We start from the raw sequence: 21,788 nt of genomic DNA on the forward strand, positions 1-21,788 counted from the left end.
AAAAAGAGAAAACCTTTTATTTTACTCACTTTCCTAAGTAACCAAATCTGTCAGTGCGTGAACCTTACTTGTTTCTCTGGACATGCATGTACAATCTCCCTGAAAGAGATGATCAACCTTAACTTATGTTTCCAACCCCACTTTTAAATCACACTTTGCCTACCTGTTCTTTTTGTTACATGTTATTTCTAAATCTATTGTAAATGTTGTCTATAGACTTGCAAAGAGAAATTCTTGCTCCTGGGGAATCAGTGGTAAAATTCCTGCTGACTTCCCTAAGGCAAGAATTTCCACCACAGGGTTTTGATATGATTTGGTAACAGATTTGCAGATTTAATTTATGCATTGCATTAAAATACTTTTTGTTAGATAAATATGTTTTTGGTGTAAAGCTGTGTTTAAAGTAATAGTTATGTGTCTTTGTTTTTACTTTTGGTCTTTTAGTTTCCAGCGTGTTGTCGTTTTTGGTTTTGTTTTATTGCTTTTTCTTTAATTTTGCTTACCAGAGCCAAAGCCTTAGTAGAAGAACAACGCCTTTTGTTCCTAGGGTTCAGGTAAAGACTTCGTCTGCCTGACAGAAACTAAAGTTGTGGGTTTTTCTTTTGTTTGTTATGGAAAATGCATAGTAGGAAAACGTTACATTGTAGTTCGTTTTCCCATATTTTGAGTGTGTTGCTTTAAACCATATTAACAACTTTCATGTCATCTTGTGAGCAGCTTGTACAATTCTGCATGGGGGTTAAAATAGTAAATTAAAATTTAAAGAGACAATTAGTTTTAGTTTGCTAATATTAAACTTATACAGGTTTCAATAGCCATGATGTCTATGCATCCCACATACAAAATTTGTCTACTGTTTAAGCAATAAATAATTTTGTGCTTGAGTTTATATAAAGATTAATGTCTCTTTAAATCACTCATTATCATTACTTAACATATATTTTTTTGCATTTTCCACATAATAGTAGCGCCTTCAGTAGAAGACGGGCAAAAAATTTGTACCTTATTTAAATAAACAAATTTCTTGTATATGAAACTTGGTTCTTGCCTTTTTAAGGTCATCAAAATAACCAAAACTCTACTTGAATAAAAAATTAATTTTTCCATTGTCTTACTGAATTTATTTAGTTTTGATATTCAGTTTAGGTACAAGTTGTTTGCCTTTTGTTCATTAGGAAGCTCCTAAGGTACTATAGATTTATGCAAAAGTAGGTTTTGCTAATATGTTACAATGCTTATCTTGCTTTGCTGCATGTTTTTCATTTTTTTATAACTAGAATATTATCTGATTTTCTTACAAAAATATCTTTATAGAGATGTTAATCATTTCTGTGGCAGCTTTATAAATGTTTTTTGTTTGATTAACTGACCAAGATGTAAAGGATGATCTAAGTGATCAGAGATGACTGAATTTCATTATAGAATGGAAAAGAGCTCATACATATATATATATATATATATGTCTATATATTTTCATAAAGGAAGTCTAAGAAAGACTGTAAAAAAGACATAAAATCTGACTCATATTTCATAAAGTACAATTTTTATTAACAACATAGTGTTGTCAAAATTACTTCTTACAACTGCTTAAATATAAATGCAAAATTAAGAACTTCTAAAGAAAAATATTATAAAGTAATGCCTTGACTGTATGATTTAAGTTAATATACTATGTTCTATTGACATAAACTGGCTTTGTATGAGAAATGTAAACCATTCTTTAGCATGATTAAGAAAGTTGGATTCTGCTCATGATAATGAAATAAGAGGGGTATGATTACAAGTTGTTAAATAGTTCATACAGGTAAATATTATACACGACATAAGTAGTTTAAAATATTTATTTTCTTTTTTATATATGTGCTAAATAAATTTAAAAATTATATGAGAGTTGATTGTTCAATTTAAAAAGGAAATCTCTGCCTGAAACCTGCATGTTTCATGAAATACTGGAATGTAGAAATAACATGTAGTATTTTCTTATTTTAATCTCATTATACAAAATAAAGACATAAAAATTGTCTGTTCTACTTAGACTAATATCCTCTAATAAAAAAATACTTTGCTCAAATGATTATGGTAGTTGAGAAAAGAAAAGGAGTGTCATGTTTGCTAGAAAATATCTAACAAGAGGTGAAAATATTTAAGGCTTACTTGCTCACCCTTTGGATGGGTTATTTTTTATATTGTAGGTAAGAATTGTCCTTAGCCCCAGTTTTGTCTCTATACAATCAATGCCTGTGGAGTCCTTGTGGACCTGTCCAACAGTCTTTTTTTTGCAGAGCCTTCTAATAGTCAACACTAAACATAAGGGTTTTGCCAAGAGTTCCTGAAGAACTCAAAATTATGACCTTGGCAAAATCTTTGCAACTAGTCTGAAACAAAAAGTCATCCATCTGCCCACTTTTAGTAGTGATAGTAGATGGTTTAAAGAGATTAATGTTAGATGTATTTACCAGGCAGGCTGCAGAAAAAAGAGGAATTCTTCAGTGATCTTCAAACAAGGGTATTAGAAGCAGTCCAGCAGCAGTGCAGAACTCTGGTTACTTTTTTTGGCATGACAAATTCACTAAATCAGAGCTCTGAGCTGCTGTTTATGGTTGTCAGGAAGTATACATTTGATTGTGGGCTGTGGTATAGCTGTGTCTGTAGAACTCCTTACAAGAATGAGAATCTCCAAAGATTCTGTTTATACTTATTTGTTTCATTGCTCTCAACAGGAAATACATATCTTCATTCTTGCTTGCATCTTCTTCACTTGTTAGTCTGAAACTGATCCCTTCTGGCAAAAGCTCCTCTTCCACACTTCCCTCCATGTCAGTCCATTCCTCTTCTAGCTCACTGGATGATCTCATAGAGCCATCATTACTTTGTTGGGAAGACAAACACTCAGTTTCTTTCCTATCAAAAGTACTCTGAGCTTTTATTAATTTTACAGTACCTGTAAAAGTGTATCTTTTTTCTTGAAATTTTAGATTCAGTTTAGCATACTAGCAATTTTCGAACTTGCAGTGATGTTTAATGAATCTTTGCAGAGAAAAATCTGTTCTTAAAACTGTGTTTTCTATGCAGCATCTCTTGTTTACTTAGCAAAGTATTCTTTTGAGCCAGAGTTGCCTCTGGATTTTTTCTAACTTCAAAAATTTCAATCATCCTTTTGGCTTTAATACAGAACATCAATATATTTGATCATGTATAAAATATGTACAAGGTAAAACCACTGAAAAAGAGATTTTAAAAAGATATATAGATTTGGGTAGCCTAAATACTTCTATAATTTTCTGGCCTTTATACCATACAAGCTTTTCCATTTGACAGCCTTTTCTTTTAGTTGTTCAAGCATATCAGACAGCAGTTGAAGCAGAAAGCAATAGTAGTTTGATTTAGCAATCCTCAGTACTCAGGATTTTTTAGATGTATGTTTAACAACATTCCAAACTGGCCTCAGCTATGCCAAAGACACCACCACCTCAGGGCAGTTTCAGCATTTACATAAGCTTAAGTCCAATGAAATGATTACTGCAAGTATTTTTAAAAATAATCTTTGAGACTTTTCTTTTTTCAAACAACAAATCCTACTGGTATATCTTTTGTTTCAGAATAATGTGAGAAAGAAAAGTAATATATAATTTGAAAATAATAATAAACATAAGCATCTATGTAGGTTACATGAAAAATTATAATGAGCAACAGAAGAAAGAAAAAATGCCTGGCCAGCTGTCTCTAAAAGCCAGTGATGTCTGAGTAGGTTGTGGTGGTAAAAATCAGCTCTAGGGCAGATGGTCTCTCCCAATGGCACAAGTTTTTGTTCTTTTCATGAAATTTGTGAAGTACCCCTTATATAACAAAGAAAGAACTGTAGCATAGGATTTATATCTTCAAATATTTTCTGTTTCTAAATCTAAGTTATGACTGAAGATATATGTTTTGCCTGCATGTGTTATACATATAACTACATTAGAATTGCATAGTTGAGCAAGCACTCAAACATTCATGATACAGGAGCATAGAAAGTGTGACAACAACATTATCTAGATCGTGATTGATTCCCTTATGCATATATATCAGCTGTTCTTATATATGATTACTTCTCTTCTACACTCTGACCTCAGTCAGTGCTCTAAAACTTTTACTGGAGATCTAATAGAAAAATATGAAATCTGGCAAACTTAATTTATGTCCTTAATTTATGTAACTTATCTACTATTATACAATTTCAAATAAGTTTGAGATGGCTTGAGGAAGAGCTGTCACTTGTATAGTTGAAGGAAAGATCTAAGTACCTCAATACCTGCAGTCAGTGATCAACCCAAATAAAGGACACCTAAGCCCATTAACTCTATTTGAAACTACTCCAGAGAGTGAGTTGATTCTCCAGGGGATGCACCTTCTACAGAGGCTACAGGGCACCAACTTTACCCACTCTGTGATCTGTGAAACAGGAATGCTAGATAGATACACTAGATACCTGCATCTTCACTTCTCAGAATGCAGCACCAGCAGTCAGCTTTCATATTCTGTTGTCTGTGTAGGAAGCTTATTCCAGGAACAGGACATGTGCTATTTAAATACTGTTTAAACTGAAGAGGTTGAATCTGTGTATCAAAATAGTGTCTTTATCATCAATCTATTCCATATCTCATTCTTCTCGGGGGTATGAAGTCTCATCTGAAGCTGAGACACTGTTTGCCTGGGAATACAAGTGTGTGTGTTATCAAAACATGCTTAAGTTTAGCATAGCAGTTTCCAGACCTGATACCCTAAATGAGTATTGCTTTGTATAGACCACTACTGGTTAAAAACCAGAAAGAATGGAACTGGGGTCAGACCCACATCTCGATTCCCTCCAATCATCTGATTCCAGAAGAGTTCCTGTTTCCTGCACTCTGTGGCAGTTTTTCCTACCTGGCAGCCTGTCTCAAGGAGTGCAGCAGATGCACCCCTCTGTGAATAACAGACCATCTCAGAGCATCTCAGTATCAGGATTCACTGAATTTAGATGGCTGTTTGCCTGAATGTAGGTCACAGCAGGAGTTTAATAAAGCATTAGGTGCATGTCTGGCTGGTGAAGGAGCCCAGGGAAGGAAAGTTTATGAGCATGTGTGTGGCTAATTAGTCTCCAGGACTTCAATGCAAAATGGGAAGAACTGAAAGTATTCAGGTTACACCACTTTCTAAGTGAATCTTAGGTGCCTACATCCTAAGTAATCTGGGTAGACAAAGTCCCATTCAAGAAGGTTTTGTACAGGTGCTAGTCTTCACATTAGCAACAGCCATCATAATTTTTTATGTAGTGTATCTTATGTGTTGTTAATTTAGCTTTCTCTTTCCTTCATTTCGATCAGGATTGATTTGATGAAGTTTCTTAGATGTTCTAAGCTTATAAAAGTGTGTGTGTGTATAAAAAATCTTGTTAGATTTTTGTTCATCCCGGTCTCTCTTTCAACATATTTTGTGCCAGTTAGCATGGCTAGTTCTTTTGTCACCTCATAGTATTTCTCTCATTCATTCTATTTTTGCCTTTCTGTTAATCTCTGGTCCCTGACGTTAGTGGTTGCATTCTTCCCGTGTTTCACCAAGAAGTATCCTGTCTATTTTACTTTCACAGTAATTATAAAACAGTTTTTTATTTGTTCCTTTTTCCTTCTTCTAACTCTATAAGAATGCAATCCCATTCTCTCCTCTATGGGCTTCTTTGATCATTCTCTCACAGTTTCTTCCTTTCTTTTCCTTGCATCCTAGTCAAATGACTGCTTGGGTTGCAAGTACCTGTGCTGTTTATTGGAGTGCTAGCAGTGTGAATACAGGAGAGAGAGAGAGCTTTATGGTCTCAATGATGAATCCTGACTTTTCCTGTGACAAGGCAAATTAAAGGACATTGCAGGGAAAATATGCCCATTAACTTCAAGTTTTTCCATTTTTTTTCAAAACATCAAGAGAAAGGTAGAAGGTATAAGTCAATGCAAATTTTGAGCTCTTGTTCCTAACTGCAGTTTTAAAGCATCTCAATGAAGTGTTGTCAGATGATTTCAGTTTCTGCCTAAGTAATCCTCTAAATATTTTGACTGAGGTTTTTCATGTAAAAATTCAGTCTGAAACAAATATAGTGAAGAAATATTTAGCTTGCATATGAACACATATTTCTGCTTGTATTTTGGCATCTATATCTAGATGATTTCACATTTATCAGTCACATTTTGTCATAGTGTCTGTATCACGAATATATTTCATTCTCCTTATCAAGCATAGTTTCCCCAAAAAGCAAATAAAGAAGATTGTCTTCAGTGCTATTGCCCTTGAGATGTGGGACTAGCCAAGTCTGTCTTTTGCTTCAGGACTCCCAAGGAAGCCTCTGGGTGGATACATTTAGTGTCAGAGAACATTTAAGTTGACTTGCACTTCAGAGGTCAATAAAGCTGTACTGTTGTTTCAAAGCTTTCTGCTTTTGATTTGTAGCTGGATGGAGACAGCTAGAATTCAAGATAATTCTCAGTGTAGAAAAAATACTGTCAAAGCCCCTGACCTGAAAGAATGTAAGAACAACATCTAAAATTCACACACAGATGAGTGGCCACGGGGCCCTTTAACTATTAGTACCAGAAACCTATTAAGTCTGTAGCAGGGCCAATGACAGGGTAAGAGAGGCCAAATATCCTATTTTTAATATTCATTCAAATGGTTGGTAGCTACAGGAATTTCTGAAGCAGTGAAGGAAGTACACTGCCACCAATAATTGAGTTGGCGTGTCTTAGTGTAATCTCAGTGAAGTATTAGGAATGTCAGAGAGCTAAACCAATCTCTTCTTTATGGGTTAAAAGTCTTGAGAATTGCATCAAGACATTTCTTAAAGAGCCTGAAATGTTGAAGATGAGGAGCTATGACAGCAGATGAAAACCCTGTCTTGGAAATTGTGTGAGATGGTTTCCACAGAAAGTGCACCTTCCCCTGTTTGTCTACCTTAGCTCAGGGTATCTTCATGCCCAAAGGTGTGTTGCCTGGTTGGGTGTGCAGCTGGGCATTATCCTCTCTGACTCCCTTAGGTTCAGGCAGGGTCACTGTTTTTTGTAAGTGCCCTAGTTTGTCCTGTCTCAGGCAAAGTCCTCATGAAGTGAACCTCCTCATAATGTAGTTAGTGAAACTGCAGTGCTACCACCATGTAATGGCTCTCTGGCTGTTTGCAAGGCTTTATTTTTCCCTACCTGTACCATTTCCCTCTTCTGCAGTGACTGCTCTCAAGTAGGTATATCCCTTTCTTGGCTGATGTATTTGCAGTCATAGAATTCAAACTGAAATAGCTTAATAGCAACTTGTAGTGAAAAAGAATAGCAAATCAAGCCTTAGACTGGTCAATAACAATTTCCACAAATGAATAATAGTGGTTTTTGCCTTCTTACTGAGTTGGGCTATGAAGAGGGTTGGACTACTGAGCCTTCCTCTCTTAGGATTTATGGAGGGTTTATATGATTTCAGAATAAGTGTATATATGTTGAAAAATACTATGTGATATGAAATATTTATGGGTTTATCCCATAGTCTCTTTAGCACAACAGCAGATGAAAAATGAATTCATTGTGCATAAACTTCTCAGAAATGTATATAATGAATACCATACATCAGTAATGCAAGTAATACAATATAGGGAGAATAATCCTAATCAACCACCATGTGAAAAACAATTAGTGTGAAGTAAGGTACTTCTAGTACAGGATTTTAAAAAAAGAGCAACTCCTGCTATATACTGAAGCTATTACAACATTAACTTATTTTTATTATTTGTTATAAATGAAAAGTAGAATATAATATTTTCTGTTAATGTCAGCAATATAAATACATGCTCATGAGCAAAATTATTTTTAAGGATTAATATACAAATTCATTGTAGAGATGAGTTCACTAATTAATATTTTCTTCCTACAGATAAAACTGTGGTATGACAAGGTTGGTCATCAGTTAATAGTGACCATACTGGGAGCAAAGGATCTTCCTTCAAGGGAAGATGGGAGGCCAAGGAATCCTTATGTTAAAATTTACTTTCTTCCAGACAGAAGGTAGGGTGAAGTCAAAGACAAGGGATATTTGAATAAGAATCTGGTGACATGCACAGCTGAGTTTATCAGTCATATTTACATGGAAAAAAACTTACAGTTTTGAATTGTTGTGTTGAACATGCTGTGTAACAGCAAGGTGTCTTTGAACACTAAACACAAACTTGCTTTCCCTGGTTATATTACAAAATACTGAATAAAGAAGGAAAGGAAAGGTAGACATATGTCTTTGCATGGGGATCTGTTATTTGAAAAGAATGTTATTAGTGTTTTATAACATCTTTATTTTCTATGCCAGTTATTCTGATCTGGAGCAAAGAAAATGCTACACACTTGGGTTCATAAATTTCTGGGCTGATGAGTCAAGCAGTTTGGTTTGCCCCACCTTTATACAATAAAGCAGTAACAGGTTTGGCATCTGAAACCCACAGATTTCTTATCACAGTATAAGTGAGTTAAGGCTGAAGGGGACTCAGCTGAGAGTTCTCATCTCTGCTTTAAAAACTTCCCCTAAAGCACAGGAGTCATAATAATCTGGATAGTATCATATATGCAACTCGGGAAAATTAAGCTGTAATAGGAACCCTATTGCTGAAAAGCTGCTTCACTTTTTAGTACATGATTTTCTGTTTCAATTTAGGTGTTGGGAAGAACAACAGAAGAGATCATGTGTTCTCCAGTTGATTTTTTAAATTGGTATTTCCCCAGATTATGTCAGTAGGGGAACTGCTTACCTTTATTTTATAATACCAACCAAATAATTTAAAGCTTTAATATCACTCAAAATAACAGATCAACAGATTTCTGAATCTGTAGAATAGGATGTAACTTGTGTTTTTACTTCCTTTGTTTTTCCAAAACTAAACTGGGAAGATGCTGGCTGTCTCCAGTACCATTTAACTTCAGCAGGAATTAAAGCTATATAGAATTTTGGATGACATTGCTTTTCTGCTTTCATTGTATACCACATGCTGACACACAAATTTTCTGTGACTGTCTAATTTGCTGTGTCATTGATGATTAAAAGGTTTTGGATAGATTTTCTTGGGCTCACCAATATTTGAACTGTTGGTTTAGATCCCTGGTTTATTCAAACTGCTGTAGTGTGTTTGTAGCTGCTGAAACTGAGCTAAACTGAGAATCAGGTCTCCTTCAATTATCTTACCTGCTTTTTCATAAGTAATGAATAATTAATAGGCTAACAAAAGTGTGTTCACAATGTTTTACAGTGTAAATTGTGATAACTAAAAATATATATTGACATTAAATTTTATTAATCTATATTTTTTCGAATTTATGGGAAGTATTCAGCACTTTTATTTAGTTGTTTTATGTGTTTATGATCAGCAATGTATCTTATAGAATTGTGGGGGTTTTTCTGATGTTGAAATTCATTTTTCTTTCCTTAGATTTAAAAGCTAAGTAAACAACAGTATATTTCTTGTGTAGTAGAAAGAAGCATGCTAGAGATAAAAAAAAGAGTCAAGCATTTAATGAGATAAAGATGCTGAATTCTCTTTGATTAAAGAAATTTCATTGAAAAATGTTGTACAATGTAAATTATTTCAGTTCAAAAGGGTAAACAAATCTTTAGTATGCTAGAAATAATTTATGTGTTTTTAACAGTGTGTCTAAAAATATTTTTTCTTAGGTAATTTTTTGATCCAACTTCCAAGTAGCAGTTCAGAAATACAATGACTTTATTACAATTGCAAGTATTAAAAAATGGACTGTCTGCATTGTCTGTCAAAAAATCCTCATAAATTAGTATGGCAGCTGCATTATGCAGCAATCAGCAGGTTTAAAATAAGCATTGTTATGAGGACTCTTGTCAGTATTTTCAGTAGGAGGAGTGTGGGTGAAAACTGTTTCAATCAGAAAATATTAATTCTTTCATTTAGAAATATTCTGCAAAAGGCATTGCTTTCAACAGCACCCTGAGCCAGAGCCAGGCTGCAGGTGACCTCACCTGGAGACCTCACCTGGCAGTGGGGTCCACCTTCAGCCTGGGTGGTTCCCTGGAGTTAACAAAGGATTTGGGAAGCTGTTTTGAGAGCACTGTTCCAGTGTTGATGGAAAAGAACATGTGACTCATTTTTGGGGCTTCTGGTTCCCCAGGTGGATAAGTGAGGAAAACCCTGCACTGCCCCCAGCTCCCTGACCATTCCTTCATGGGAGCCTGCTGCTCCTTCCTGCTCTGCAGTTGAAAATGAAGGTGTTTTCTATGCCCAGTGTTGTCTGTGGAGATGTTCTACTGTCAGACTGTGCCCTGTGGAAATCCAACAACAACACCCAAAATCATATTAAAACACTTGTGGTTTTTGGGGAAAACATTACAATTGGAATTGTCACATAAACTTGAAATCCTCTAACCTTAGTTTTTAATATTAACTTATGAATTATCCTCAGTATATGCACTGACTTTATAATAAAGGAAAATTCCTGCTGTAGTACCCATGATCCTACAAGCTGAACTGCTGATTTAAGATTTCCTATTTTCCATTATTTACTAAATGCAGCTTAATGATATTTTGAACATATTTAATATTTAACTGTTTCTTTCAGTGATAAAAATAAAAGAAGAACAAAAACAGTAAAGAAAACATTGGAACCTAAGTGGAATCAGACATTTATTTATTCTCCAGTTCATCGGAGAGAGTTTAGAGAACGAATGTTAGAAATCACACTCTGGGACCAAGCACGAGTTCGAGAGGAAGAAAGTGAATTTTTAGGAGAGGTATACAAGTATTGGTAGTTACTATAGAAATACAGTTGCTCACATAATCATGTATAGATACAGTATTTTTGAAAAAAATTACTAACTGTGCAAAGCAAAGCTGGTTTTATTTGTTTTATTTTTTCTTTCACTTACTAGTGATCTTGCACATATCACATAATCCTGATATGAGATTCTTTCTATGTTTTTTCTGTTTTAGCAACAGCATGAATGTGGTTTCTCAATTTCTAATTATTAATCAAAATCCATATTATCCATAGTTGTACTTTACTAGCACTTTGGAAGGTTGCTCATTAACTTATTTGAATGCTGTAAAGGCTCTCATAAGGTAATAAGGGTTTTGTGAAAGGTTTTTTATATATTAAGCATTCTAAAAGGCACAGAATATTCTTTCATATTAAAGCAAGATTTTTATATAACTTCAGACAAAGTCCTTAGCAATAAGAGAATAATAGAATAAAATTTGTATCTATTTTAAGATATTCTGTCACACAATGCTTTCCTACTTTTAACCATTCTTTCTTTTTTAGATTCTTATTGAGTTAGAGACAGCATTACTAGATGATGAACCTCACTGGTACAAACTTCAAACACATGATGTCTCTTCATTGCCACTTCCCCATCCCTCACCATATTTGCCACGCAGACAACTCCATGGAGAGAGTCCCACACGGAGGTTGCAAAGTAGGTTATTAGTTTTACACACTGTATATAGTTCTTCTGAATTAATGCATAATAAAATCTATTAAATTCTTGCAAATGGAAAGCTGACAGAATTTTTATGTTGATTTGTAGCTGTTGTGAATTTGATAATTTGTGGTTACTGATGAGAGTCTGACATGCTACAAATGGTATCAACCACTGTGCATTACACTATTTTTTTCCTATGAGACAACTCAGTTCAGATCCTCAGCTCGAGTAAATTATCTTGGTTTTTGCAATTTGCTCTTTTTAGCATGAAACTTTTTCTTTTGTATTATGTTAATAATTTCATTGTTTAAGCAAAAGTGGATTTGCAGAATCTCTCCATTTAGCTCATACAGTAACCTGTATATAACATCATATTTAGATAAATTAATGCCATGACCTGTTGCCTTGCTTTTATACTATTTTGTGTGCTTAGATTCACAAATGGAATTACTCTAAAAATTCTACTTTGTAGAATTTGTTATACTTGATCCATAGTTGTTATCAGTAGAAGTTTTGAAAATAGAGTATATAAAATATAGCATCAAAAACAGATACATAAGAATAAGACAGTAACGGGGAAAAAATCTGGTTCTTCAATACTTCATGGTTTCTCCAGTTTAACTGTTCAGCACTGCCAGTGATTTAAAGCCCTTCTTCACTGAATAAACTTCATAAAATACCAGTTGGCAGTTATATGAGAAAACTCCAACAAACCAAATGAGTCAACCAAATTGATAAAACCCCCAATACACAAAAGTCCCACCATCACCACAAATACCCAACAAAACAAAACCTCAAATCAAACAAATTCCTTCCCCCCAACAACAGAAAGGAACTTCAACAACAGAAATTCAATTTCTAAGATTTACTTGGAGTTTCTTGAGTTATTGTATGTGACTGTGTGTGCATGTTTCACACAAGCTCACAGAAACTTGTGTGAAGCCATGAAAACAAACTTGGATATTTAATGTGTTCTATGTAGAGTCTTTATTAGATAACCCATTTTACACAAGTATTTCAAGCAGTTTGTTTTGCTTCTGTGCACTTGATGGTGAGAAGGATTAAAATGCTCCATATCATAATATTCTGAGATAGACACACTATCAGAGACACACTGCACAGCCTTGAAATTGTAAGATTTTACTTGTCCACAAAAGGAGGAAAGAAGTGATAGTTAAAAGGTCGAGTTATATTGCAATTCAGTCCTCTTCAGTCTATTCATATGCCATGACAGTTATTTAACTAAAGTTTTTAAATTATACTTCTTATATGGTTGATGTCATCTTTCAACAGATTTTAATAAGTTAAGTTTCCATCTACAACTATTTTTGCAGATTGGTTGGACTCTCTGTATGTGAAGTTAGTGAAATTCTGATTTGCAGGAAATACTCAGTCCTGCAAACAAGCTCTGTTTGTCTATCAGAATTTTGGTCTATGCAATAAATAACTGCCATTAAGAATGAACTTATGTTTTGTTTTTTAACATATTTTAGTGATGTTTGAGTAAAGATCTGTTGGATGATACTGGCTCAAAATTTGAAAGACATTCAGGTTTTTTTATCTAGTAATACTACTATGTACTTATAAGTAATAAAAAATAGCTAATAAATACTAATAATATGCTCAACTGAACAATTTTACATGCTTATCTGTAAATATAGAGGAAAGGATTTAGCAAAACTTCTGGTTTGGTGAAATACTAAGATCTGATATAGAAGTCCTGCTTCTCAATGAAGATGGTTTAACCTGGCTGTTCACACAGCACTAGTTTTTCAGCCTCAGGTTCTAAAAACTTCAATCAAATATGCAGTTTCAGATGTTCACTATTATTGCTGGAGAATTCACATGCTCCTAGACTAAATTATCCTATTTCCTTTTTTATGGAGATAGGGACCTGATAAGGAAGGATTTTCTCTAGTGGCCTGGGAATATTCATGTCTTGATTCCTTGTTCAGTTTAAACAGATAGCTTTAAATGTATAGAGAACAAGGTATCCTGGAATTATAATCCTTGCTTTCTGGGGTCTGAAAAGGTGTACTATTGAAAATTTAGCATCTGATCAGAGCTCAGCTATGGCAGTAGAATCCCTTTAGAAATAGGAAAATAGAATTTTTTTTTTATTGCTGTCACACCTCTGAAAAGGAAATAAAAGTGCTTCTTGGTGTCCAAAGAGGTCACTATCCTACTGAGAGATACAGTACTCAACTGGACAAGGCTGTAAACAATGCAGGGTAAGTTGGCCAAGCCTGAAACAGGCAATGCACCAGATGGCCTCCAAAAATGCTCTTCCCAATCTAAATGTCACCACCAAGAGACTGGTGAAGGGGCAGACAGCACCTCTTAAAAGTGTTTGCCTTCACAAAGAAAAATATTTATTTTGTATTAATAACACAAAGAAGTCTAGGGTTTTTACTTTTTTTTTTTTTTTTTTTTTTTTGAGGTGTCAAAAGAGTATGAAGTGAAACTTCATATTTTAGTTTCTTGTGTCTGAAGATGTTTTTGTATTTCTCAATAATATTCTTGTATATGATGAAACAGAAGATGTTTTCCAGCAGCACATTATGACAACGTGAAAAAAGCCTCTAGAACAAGGCTTGTCTAGCATGTTTGTCAATGTTTTTCAAACCAATTCTTAGAACATAGACTGGGCTGTTATTAGGCAGACTGATTTCAATTTTTGGGGCTGCAAAATCTGAGCAGTTCAGTCCTCCTACCTTTTGTTCTTTTCTGCAATGCCTCTATAGAATTAGTGAGTACAATATGAAAGACTTTATTGAATTCCCCCCAAAATTGTTAGTGTGAGAAATACAAGGAGAGATATTTTGAATTAAAAGGTTGTTTTTTGTTTGTATAAATACACATTACACATCTAAGCTTTTTCATCTTTATGATTTCCACATAGTGATAAACACATACATTGGAAGACAATACTTAAACGTTGCTCTCTAAAGGTAATTTAAAAGAACCACCTACACTTAGCACTTCTATTCTCTTTTTAATATCACTGGATTGCAGTGTTCCTGAAGAAGAGCAGACTGTCAGCCCTGAAGAGTGAAGTTGTATTTACAGATTGCCAGTAGCAAAGTGCAAGCTTCCCACAGAGCCCCATATGCTGTTTTTTTTAGGAACCAGCTTTCAGAGACAGTAGCTTAGTTTCTACATATATTTATCTCTCAATATCTTTGAGTGGGCAGTGTGTTGTGGTACAGACTGATCTAAGTCAGCTGTCCACCTTCTCTATTCCAGTCCTCTGATCCATAAATTCCTTTAAATTCCTAGTGATCATCATTCCTTTACTTTCTCCTTTATGATTTTTGACAGATATCTACTTAGAAATTGGAACTAATATAGCACATAGGATTATGACTTACTAGCTAATTATAACTCTTTCAGCTAATTCTATTTTAGATTTTCAAAACCTGATCCAATGAGTATATTTTAAGCTTTTCTTAAGCAAAATGTGAGGTAATGAGTAGATCTATTTTATTTATTGTGCTCAACTTTTAAAGTGAATCTTTAAAATTACCTCATTTTCTCTAATATCGTCATAAAATTAAGGCATACACTCAGAATTCCAGACAACTAGAATTACAGCCAAACTGAAGTTGTATTTTTTTTATATATATATATATTGCCTCTGAAAAAAATTGTAATCAGAAATTTTAAAATAATTTTAGAGAATGTTTAGGAATTCCCATTGTTGGTAGGCTATTTTTCCATCTCATATTAGCTAAGAATCTTATTGGAAAATCAATACAAAATTCAATGTGCTTTTGGTGCTGTTTGGACAGTTTTTAGGATCACTGGTGTGGAAGTAATAGTTAGTATTTCTATTTATTGAGAAATGGTACAGAAATCAAACAAGGTGTATACCTTGGGATTGTGTATCTAAAATTAGTTCCTCTCCATGAGCCCAAAATACAGACATAGCAATAAAATTGGATATGGCACATTCTTTTTCCTTACAGTTATATCTGTGTAATGTGAGCATTTGTGCAATGTGAGCTGATGTTGTTGAATTGAGAAAGAATATGGGGTTATTTTTTATTCTGGAGAACAGCATTTTTTTAGTTTTGTATTGATGCTGAATTTGTTTTAGAAGCAGATTTTATTTTACTCCAAGTGTTTTAAGACTTCCCAAATATTTAGGATTGAAATGTGACAATAGTTTTCTAAGTCAGACTCTGCAGCTTTAAAACTAAGCAGGCTGAATTATTGATCTGCAGCCTCAGAGAGTGCAGTGCAGGGAACAGCTAAGTGTGCAAATGAGAAGAAATGGGAATACAAAACCCAAACAGTAAACCCAAACATTTTCAGTTCTCTTGTTGCAGCATAGGCCTGTGCAGCAGCAGGTCTGTACAGTTTTTAAATACCATGTATTTCACAATGTGGTTTGAAAAAAAAAACTATATTTTTATCATCCTCAAGGGAAAAGTAATATATCTATGGAAGATAAATGCTTCAGAGAGCATGATCTCAAAGATTTTAGAAATTACAGTGTTTGAAAATCAACCTGTAGAAGTCTAAAAAAAATTTTTTCAAGATCTGAAAACCAGGAAAAATTAATGAAAATAAAAATAAATGTAAATAAAGATACTTTGGAGTAGTTTTCTTGTAAAGGGAATTTTGCTTTCATTAGTTTTAGAGGTTTTTTTTTAGTCATTAATGACTCCATTCACTGAATTTAATGATTCTCCAAGCCCATAAAAAATCTGGAGAGAAAATACAGTAATGAAAATTTAAACTCTGGGAACAAAATTTTACTATAGTTATGTTCTAAAGAAATCTGCATATAGTCTGCAAAAAGTTATATATGCCTTTTTTTTCAAATTTTATTCATTGTTTTTGGGTGGGAATAAAGAAAAGCTATAATGTGTAAACAAAATGTTTTGAGTAGGTTGAAGAGTTTTGTCATCTTTTCAGCTATTTGCTTTGTACTTTTTTCCATCAGACTATATTTTCTGCATCAATGCCGAGACTTTAACATGATAAAAAATATTAAATCTGCCTAGAAAAAAACAAACAGATAGACTGAATTAAAAAATGAAGATTCCCATTACCTATTAATTTTTAAAAAACATTTTTAGATAGACTTGTCATTGCTGGGTGCTGACAAATTTTATTTTTTGGAGTTCTGTGCTCTACCATGAGATCAAGGAGGAATGTCATAACTGTTAATTTAATCCCTCTCTTCAATTATTTAAATGGCAAAGCTGTCAAGTGTATATTGTAGAACATCAAGATATACATTTCGTAGTACCAAAATCATTAAAGTTTAACAATAATTAATTACAGATTTAAACTTTAATCTGTGAAATATAAGCCCTGGTGAAATGATGGCCAATCTTCCTCCGCTGAAAATTATTCACTTCCTTGGAGCTCTGTAGAGGCTCCTTTTACAGCAGAATCAGGATCTTGCTGTCTCAGCAATTTCCTTTGGTTTGTTGTGAGTTTGGTAAGTCAGTGTGATAATTTTCAGTGAATGTTACTGAACCTTACTTGAGGAAATTACAATAATGCTGTTCACTAGTAGGTGAATTGTACTTAATGGAAACATGCATCAGTGAGTTTTTTTTCCAGATTATAATATGGAGCATTTTATGGTCAGTGGCACAGGCCATGATTAATTTATTTTATGAATTTTACCCTAAAGAGAAAAAACAGCAATTAATTTTCTCTTTCATGCTTTTTCCTTAGTTTTTCCTCTTTCTTTTAATGGACCACAAGCCTTGGGCATGTTATCTTTGTTTGCATGCATTGATATTTTGTTCACAGAGTATGGTGAGATAATATATATACATGCTAGTATTATGTTTATTGTACACCTATTATTTATTTATGATATTTTATTGTACATCTATGGTTTATTAAATACTTTAATTAAAAGGTATTTAACATGATACAGGGATGTCTAAAAAGGCCTTAAACTATCAAAAGATTTTTCTTTTTCTAATAAACTCATTTAGGCTATTAAATTACTAAATTATAATTAAACTACAAAAATACTTAAAAACCTGTTTTGAAGCAGTTTAAGAGAATTACTTTATTTCTCTGGTTACTTGATAAAAACATATTATTAAACTATTCTTCTGTTGTGTAATGAAGTTTTCAGATGGTTTTAATACTATTCTGACTTCTTCCTTTCTGTGCTGTGACCATATAGAAACAAACATTGTTTTCTTAGTCCTCGATCCCATTATAATCTCACTAATTTTATATTCTTGTGCTCTTCAAGAAGCTCTACCCTTTTAAAGATCTATCCAGCAGTAAAATTCAGACAGCCCATAATTTTTAACTCTATGAATAATTACTAGACTGTGTTAATAGATTTTTGTTGTGGGCATGTGGCACACTTCTACCTTCAGTGTTTGGGTAACACCTGATGTTGTCAGGATAAACAAGGCAAAGTTTCCAAACTGCATTTTTCATAATTTTGTCAATGCCAAATTATTGTCATTTTTAATGGAATTCATAACCAGAAGAAATTAGTATTAAAGAATACAAATATTAGAGAAGTTACACAATAAATCACAACTAAAAGGTTTTAAGTGATGCTGAAAAAAAACATATTACTCACTTTGAAATTATATTGCCTAATGGGTCTGGGACATAAAAATTTATTACATTTATCAAGAAGCCAAAGCTGAAAATGTAGAGTTAGAAATTGCAAGTAGGAGATGATTTAGTAATATGATTCCACATATTAAAATAGTTAGTACCTGGACAACAGAAATAGGGTGACTTGCCAGAAGGCACTTAGTCATCCAGTGAATCCATTAATAGCACCATTTGGCAAGAAATTGAAATTTTCTCTAACACTGTCATATCCTATCATCCGAGCTGCATTATTTACTTACAGACTGTCACTCTTTTCTGTTTAATATGGTGTCTGTGAGCTCTTCAACTACAAGGAATGAAAATATTCAGAAAATCTTGCTAATGACAAGATATTGTTAATGTTATTCTGTTATTCTGGCTCCCTGACTTCTATGTATTATGACATCTTATGGAAGTCTTATTTTCAAAAGTGCAATTAACATTTTATGTTTCTAGAATTGTCCAGATATTTGCATACTAATATTTTGTTCAGTTTAGAAAAATTGGTATGATTGTATGGAAAGCTAAAATACATAAATCAGTCAGACTTAAGGATTGCAAACAATAAATCAGGTATTGCAAGTACTTAATCACTGAGCTCATATCAGGATTCTAAAATTCACTGGTAACAACAATATGTAATTAAGATTCTTGTTTATGTACATATCTACCAAATCAAGACTTAGCAGGAGGGAGGAGATTGACTGGCACATCTCTTCAGAGTTTGCTAAATTTAAAGCAGGATTCCAAACTACATCTTGGGAAATGTCTGCTAGTGCTGCAGTGCCAACAGAAGTGTGCAACATTTTTAAGGGTAGAAGCTCATGTTGTATGCTTAGCTGAATATACATTTTGCCCTTAAAAAGTTAAACACTTAAAGTAAAAGTATGCAATTGTATTTCAGAATTAGAAATAGCTGAAATTGCTCTGCTAGGTCTCTGTGGCTATTGTATATAACTGTTAATCAGAAGTGATTTTATGGTTTAGTTTCTCTTAGCTGCTTGGTTTTATTGTAAAAGAATGTGGCCAACAGTACCAAATTCTTTCATCTCTGGCAGCAATTATAAAAAAGTTTAAGGTTCTAATCATCCCTGTTACATGTGTAATTCATGTATTTTCCCCTGACACTACTTCATTTCAATATTTGTTTTCCAGATAAAGGCTTATATTCATATAATTCAGGTAAATTTTCAGCATGCCAGAAGTGCTTATTGCTTCCATATACGTGCAAAATTTTATTTGATATTTTTGGTGTGCTTTTGCTACCTATTGTGCAGATACTAAAATGCATAAAAGTTCCTTGGCTTTTCTTGTCTGCTTTTCAGTAATAGGTCTTTTGTTGGCTTTCTTTCTCTATCCTTAATGTCTCAGTATTGATATTGGAGCAATACTGTAACACCATACCTGCTTTGCTTGCCTTTATTTTAGGTAGAGCTATAGTAGAAAAACTGTGGTGAGCTTTATTAACAATATAGGAAAATGCTATTTTGTTTAAACTGGATTAAAAGGAATGCTATTATATTACAGCTGTTTGAGAACTAGTGCAAGTATTTTTAGAATTCAGTAAGTGAATTCAGTAAGTGAAGGGGTAAGTGAAGTACTGGCAAAATCAGTATTTACACTGGTATATATTTTTACAGTTTCTTGTTGATATAAATCCCCCATTACAATTCCAGCTCTATCTGAGGAATTTGCCTTAATTAAATATAAGTAAATTAATACCATACAGTTTTTGCCAACTTAAATTGTGTAGTGCATTTCATTTGGGACTTTTTGCAGTTTTTAAATTTTTAATTATTGGAATCTCTTTGAGAATTGGTTCAACTAATTATCTTTTAGTTATATTTAAAAAATGAAACCCACATTGTTATGAAAATAGTTCCATACTGTGGTGGAGAGAAGCAAAACTGCCTTAGAGCAGAACTTCCTTGAGGGTAATACTTATGAAATCCATTTTCCATTACATCTAATGTCAGTCTCCCATATTTCTTCTACTCCTTTCTCTCCAGAAATAATCTCACATTCTTCTCATGTTTTATGATATCTTCGCATGGGGAGAGACCAAGTTTGGTGTGGCATCTGTGGACTTGCACACATGTGGATTAGAGTCAAATTTTAGCTGGATAAAGTCTCTTTTTGATTAAGGACTTACAATTTGTATCTCTCTCTTCTATCCTGAAGTTGTATCTCTCTTTTGTCTTTCTCATCTATCTTGCTCTAACCATTTTCAAAGATCTGTAGGAAGTTAATAGAATTTGATGTTTATGCTCTGTTAGTGTAGATTAAATTGGTCAAAAGCCTCTAAACCCCACTATTATGAGCAGGATGATAAAGTGACAGATTGACATGGAGACAGCAGGACTGCATGAGAAATTAGCTCACACTAAGACCCCTCAGGCACAGACTGGATGAATATCAGAGAGCAAATTCTTAAAGCAGCAGTTAGGAGACTTTCGGGCTTGCTTATATGTTGACTTTGAACATAGAAGAAATACAGGCAATGCTAAGTGACTTTAAGTGGTTGTGAAGTTCTTCTGTGAGCTCCAGGGAAGGAACTGCAAGCATGCTTCACTGCCTTTTGGTGCCCCAAGGACTCCACAAAACCTTGTAAAAGCTTCCTGCAGTGTAAGGGACAGGATTGGGAGATTGGTCTGCCTCCTTTTTCCTTTTTTTCTTTCTCTTTCTCCACAAGAAAAACACAGGATTCCTGAGCCATAAATTTGGCACTTTCTTCTGTATTTAGGCTGACTCACACTAATTTTATTTCTCATTCTATCTCCTGTCCTACATTATTTTGATAACTATGTTGGTTGGTCATATGCACTTTAGTAGAGCTTTGAACCTGCTGTGTTAGTCTCCTCTTAAAGTCTATAAGAAATGTCTATAGGGAATATATGAAACACAAAAGGTATTTTACATTATTTCCTCTGTATATTAATAAGAAAGTGAAGAAAACTTGTGTGCCAGTGTCATATGGAAGGCATAAAGTATTTTTGAACCCTCCAGAGATTCTGGTTGCTTTGTAAGAAAATATTTATATTTGGATATATTTTCATTCATCTGGGAGAACTCCAATTATTGAGAATGTTGTTATGGTGAGAAATGTGATTCTGGTGAAATAGAATACAATATTCCAGTTGACAGGGACCTGCCACAATCATCTAGTCCAAGAGCCTAACCATTCAGTCCTGACCAAAAGCTAAAGCATTTTATTAAATACATTGTCCAGTTTTAAAACGATTACAGGCTTGGGAAAACCAAAGAATATTTTGTGAACATTTTTTCAATTGTTCCCAAATTATTTTTATTTAGAAGTTTTTGAAGTTTTCCATGGCCACCAACACTACATCCCATGCAAATTTTACAAAAAATACCTGTTTCATTCATGAAATTGAATAAAACACCTAATTTTTTTCTTTACATTATTGTTTTGGTTCGAAGGACAGGTGTTTGCTAATAAAGGCAGAAGCTTTTTTTTTGAAATGAAGAATGTAAACACCTTCCCTCTAAATTATTATAATTTTGAAATTCAGGGACTTTTAGGTAAAGATATGGCAATTAGGAATAACAGTTCTTTATTAGGAAAATTAAAATAGAAATACAGTATTACAAAGAACAATTCTAAAACACTGACAGAGTGAGAATACAACCTGACACCCTGTCAATCAGGATGTTGGTAGCAATCCCATTAAATGCTGGCTACAGTCCCCCTGCAGTGG

General features: G+C 33.7%; 1 protein-coding gene across 3 annotated transcripts in view; it reads left to right on the forward strand.

Annotated features, from left to right (window-relative positions):
- The window catches only part of RIMS2 (regulating synaptic membrane exocytosis 2), a gene marked incomplete at its 5' end in the record, with an annotated part of 445,281 nt that overhangs the window by 245,046 nt on the left and 178,447 nt on the right, over positions 1-21,788 (forward strand). For 2 of the 3 annotated variants that reach the window (XM_079301383.1, XM_079301384.1), the window contains 3 exons: positions 7,918-8,048; positions 10,611-10,782; positions 11,313-11,466. In XM_079301383.1, the coding sequence (XP_079157509.1) occupies positions 7,918-8,048; positions 10,611-10,782; positions 11,313-11,466 (457 nt within the window). Of the gene's footprint in view, positions 1-506; positions 555-7,917; positions 8,049-10,610; positions 10,783-11,312; positions 11,467-19,224; positions 19,252-21,788 lie in introns of all 3 variants that reach the window. The other variant, XM_079301387.1, reaches the window with a different exon arrangement.

Source organism: Erithacus rubecula (genome assembly GCF_903797595.1).
Source record: "Erithacus rubecula genome assembly, chromosome: 3".
NCBI lineage: Eukaryota > Metazoa > Chordata > Aves > Passeriformes > Muscicapidae > Erithacus > Erithacus rubecula.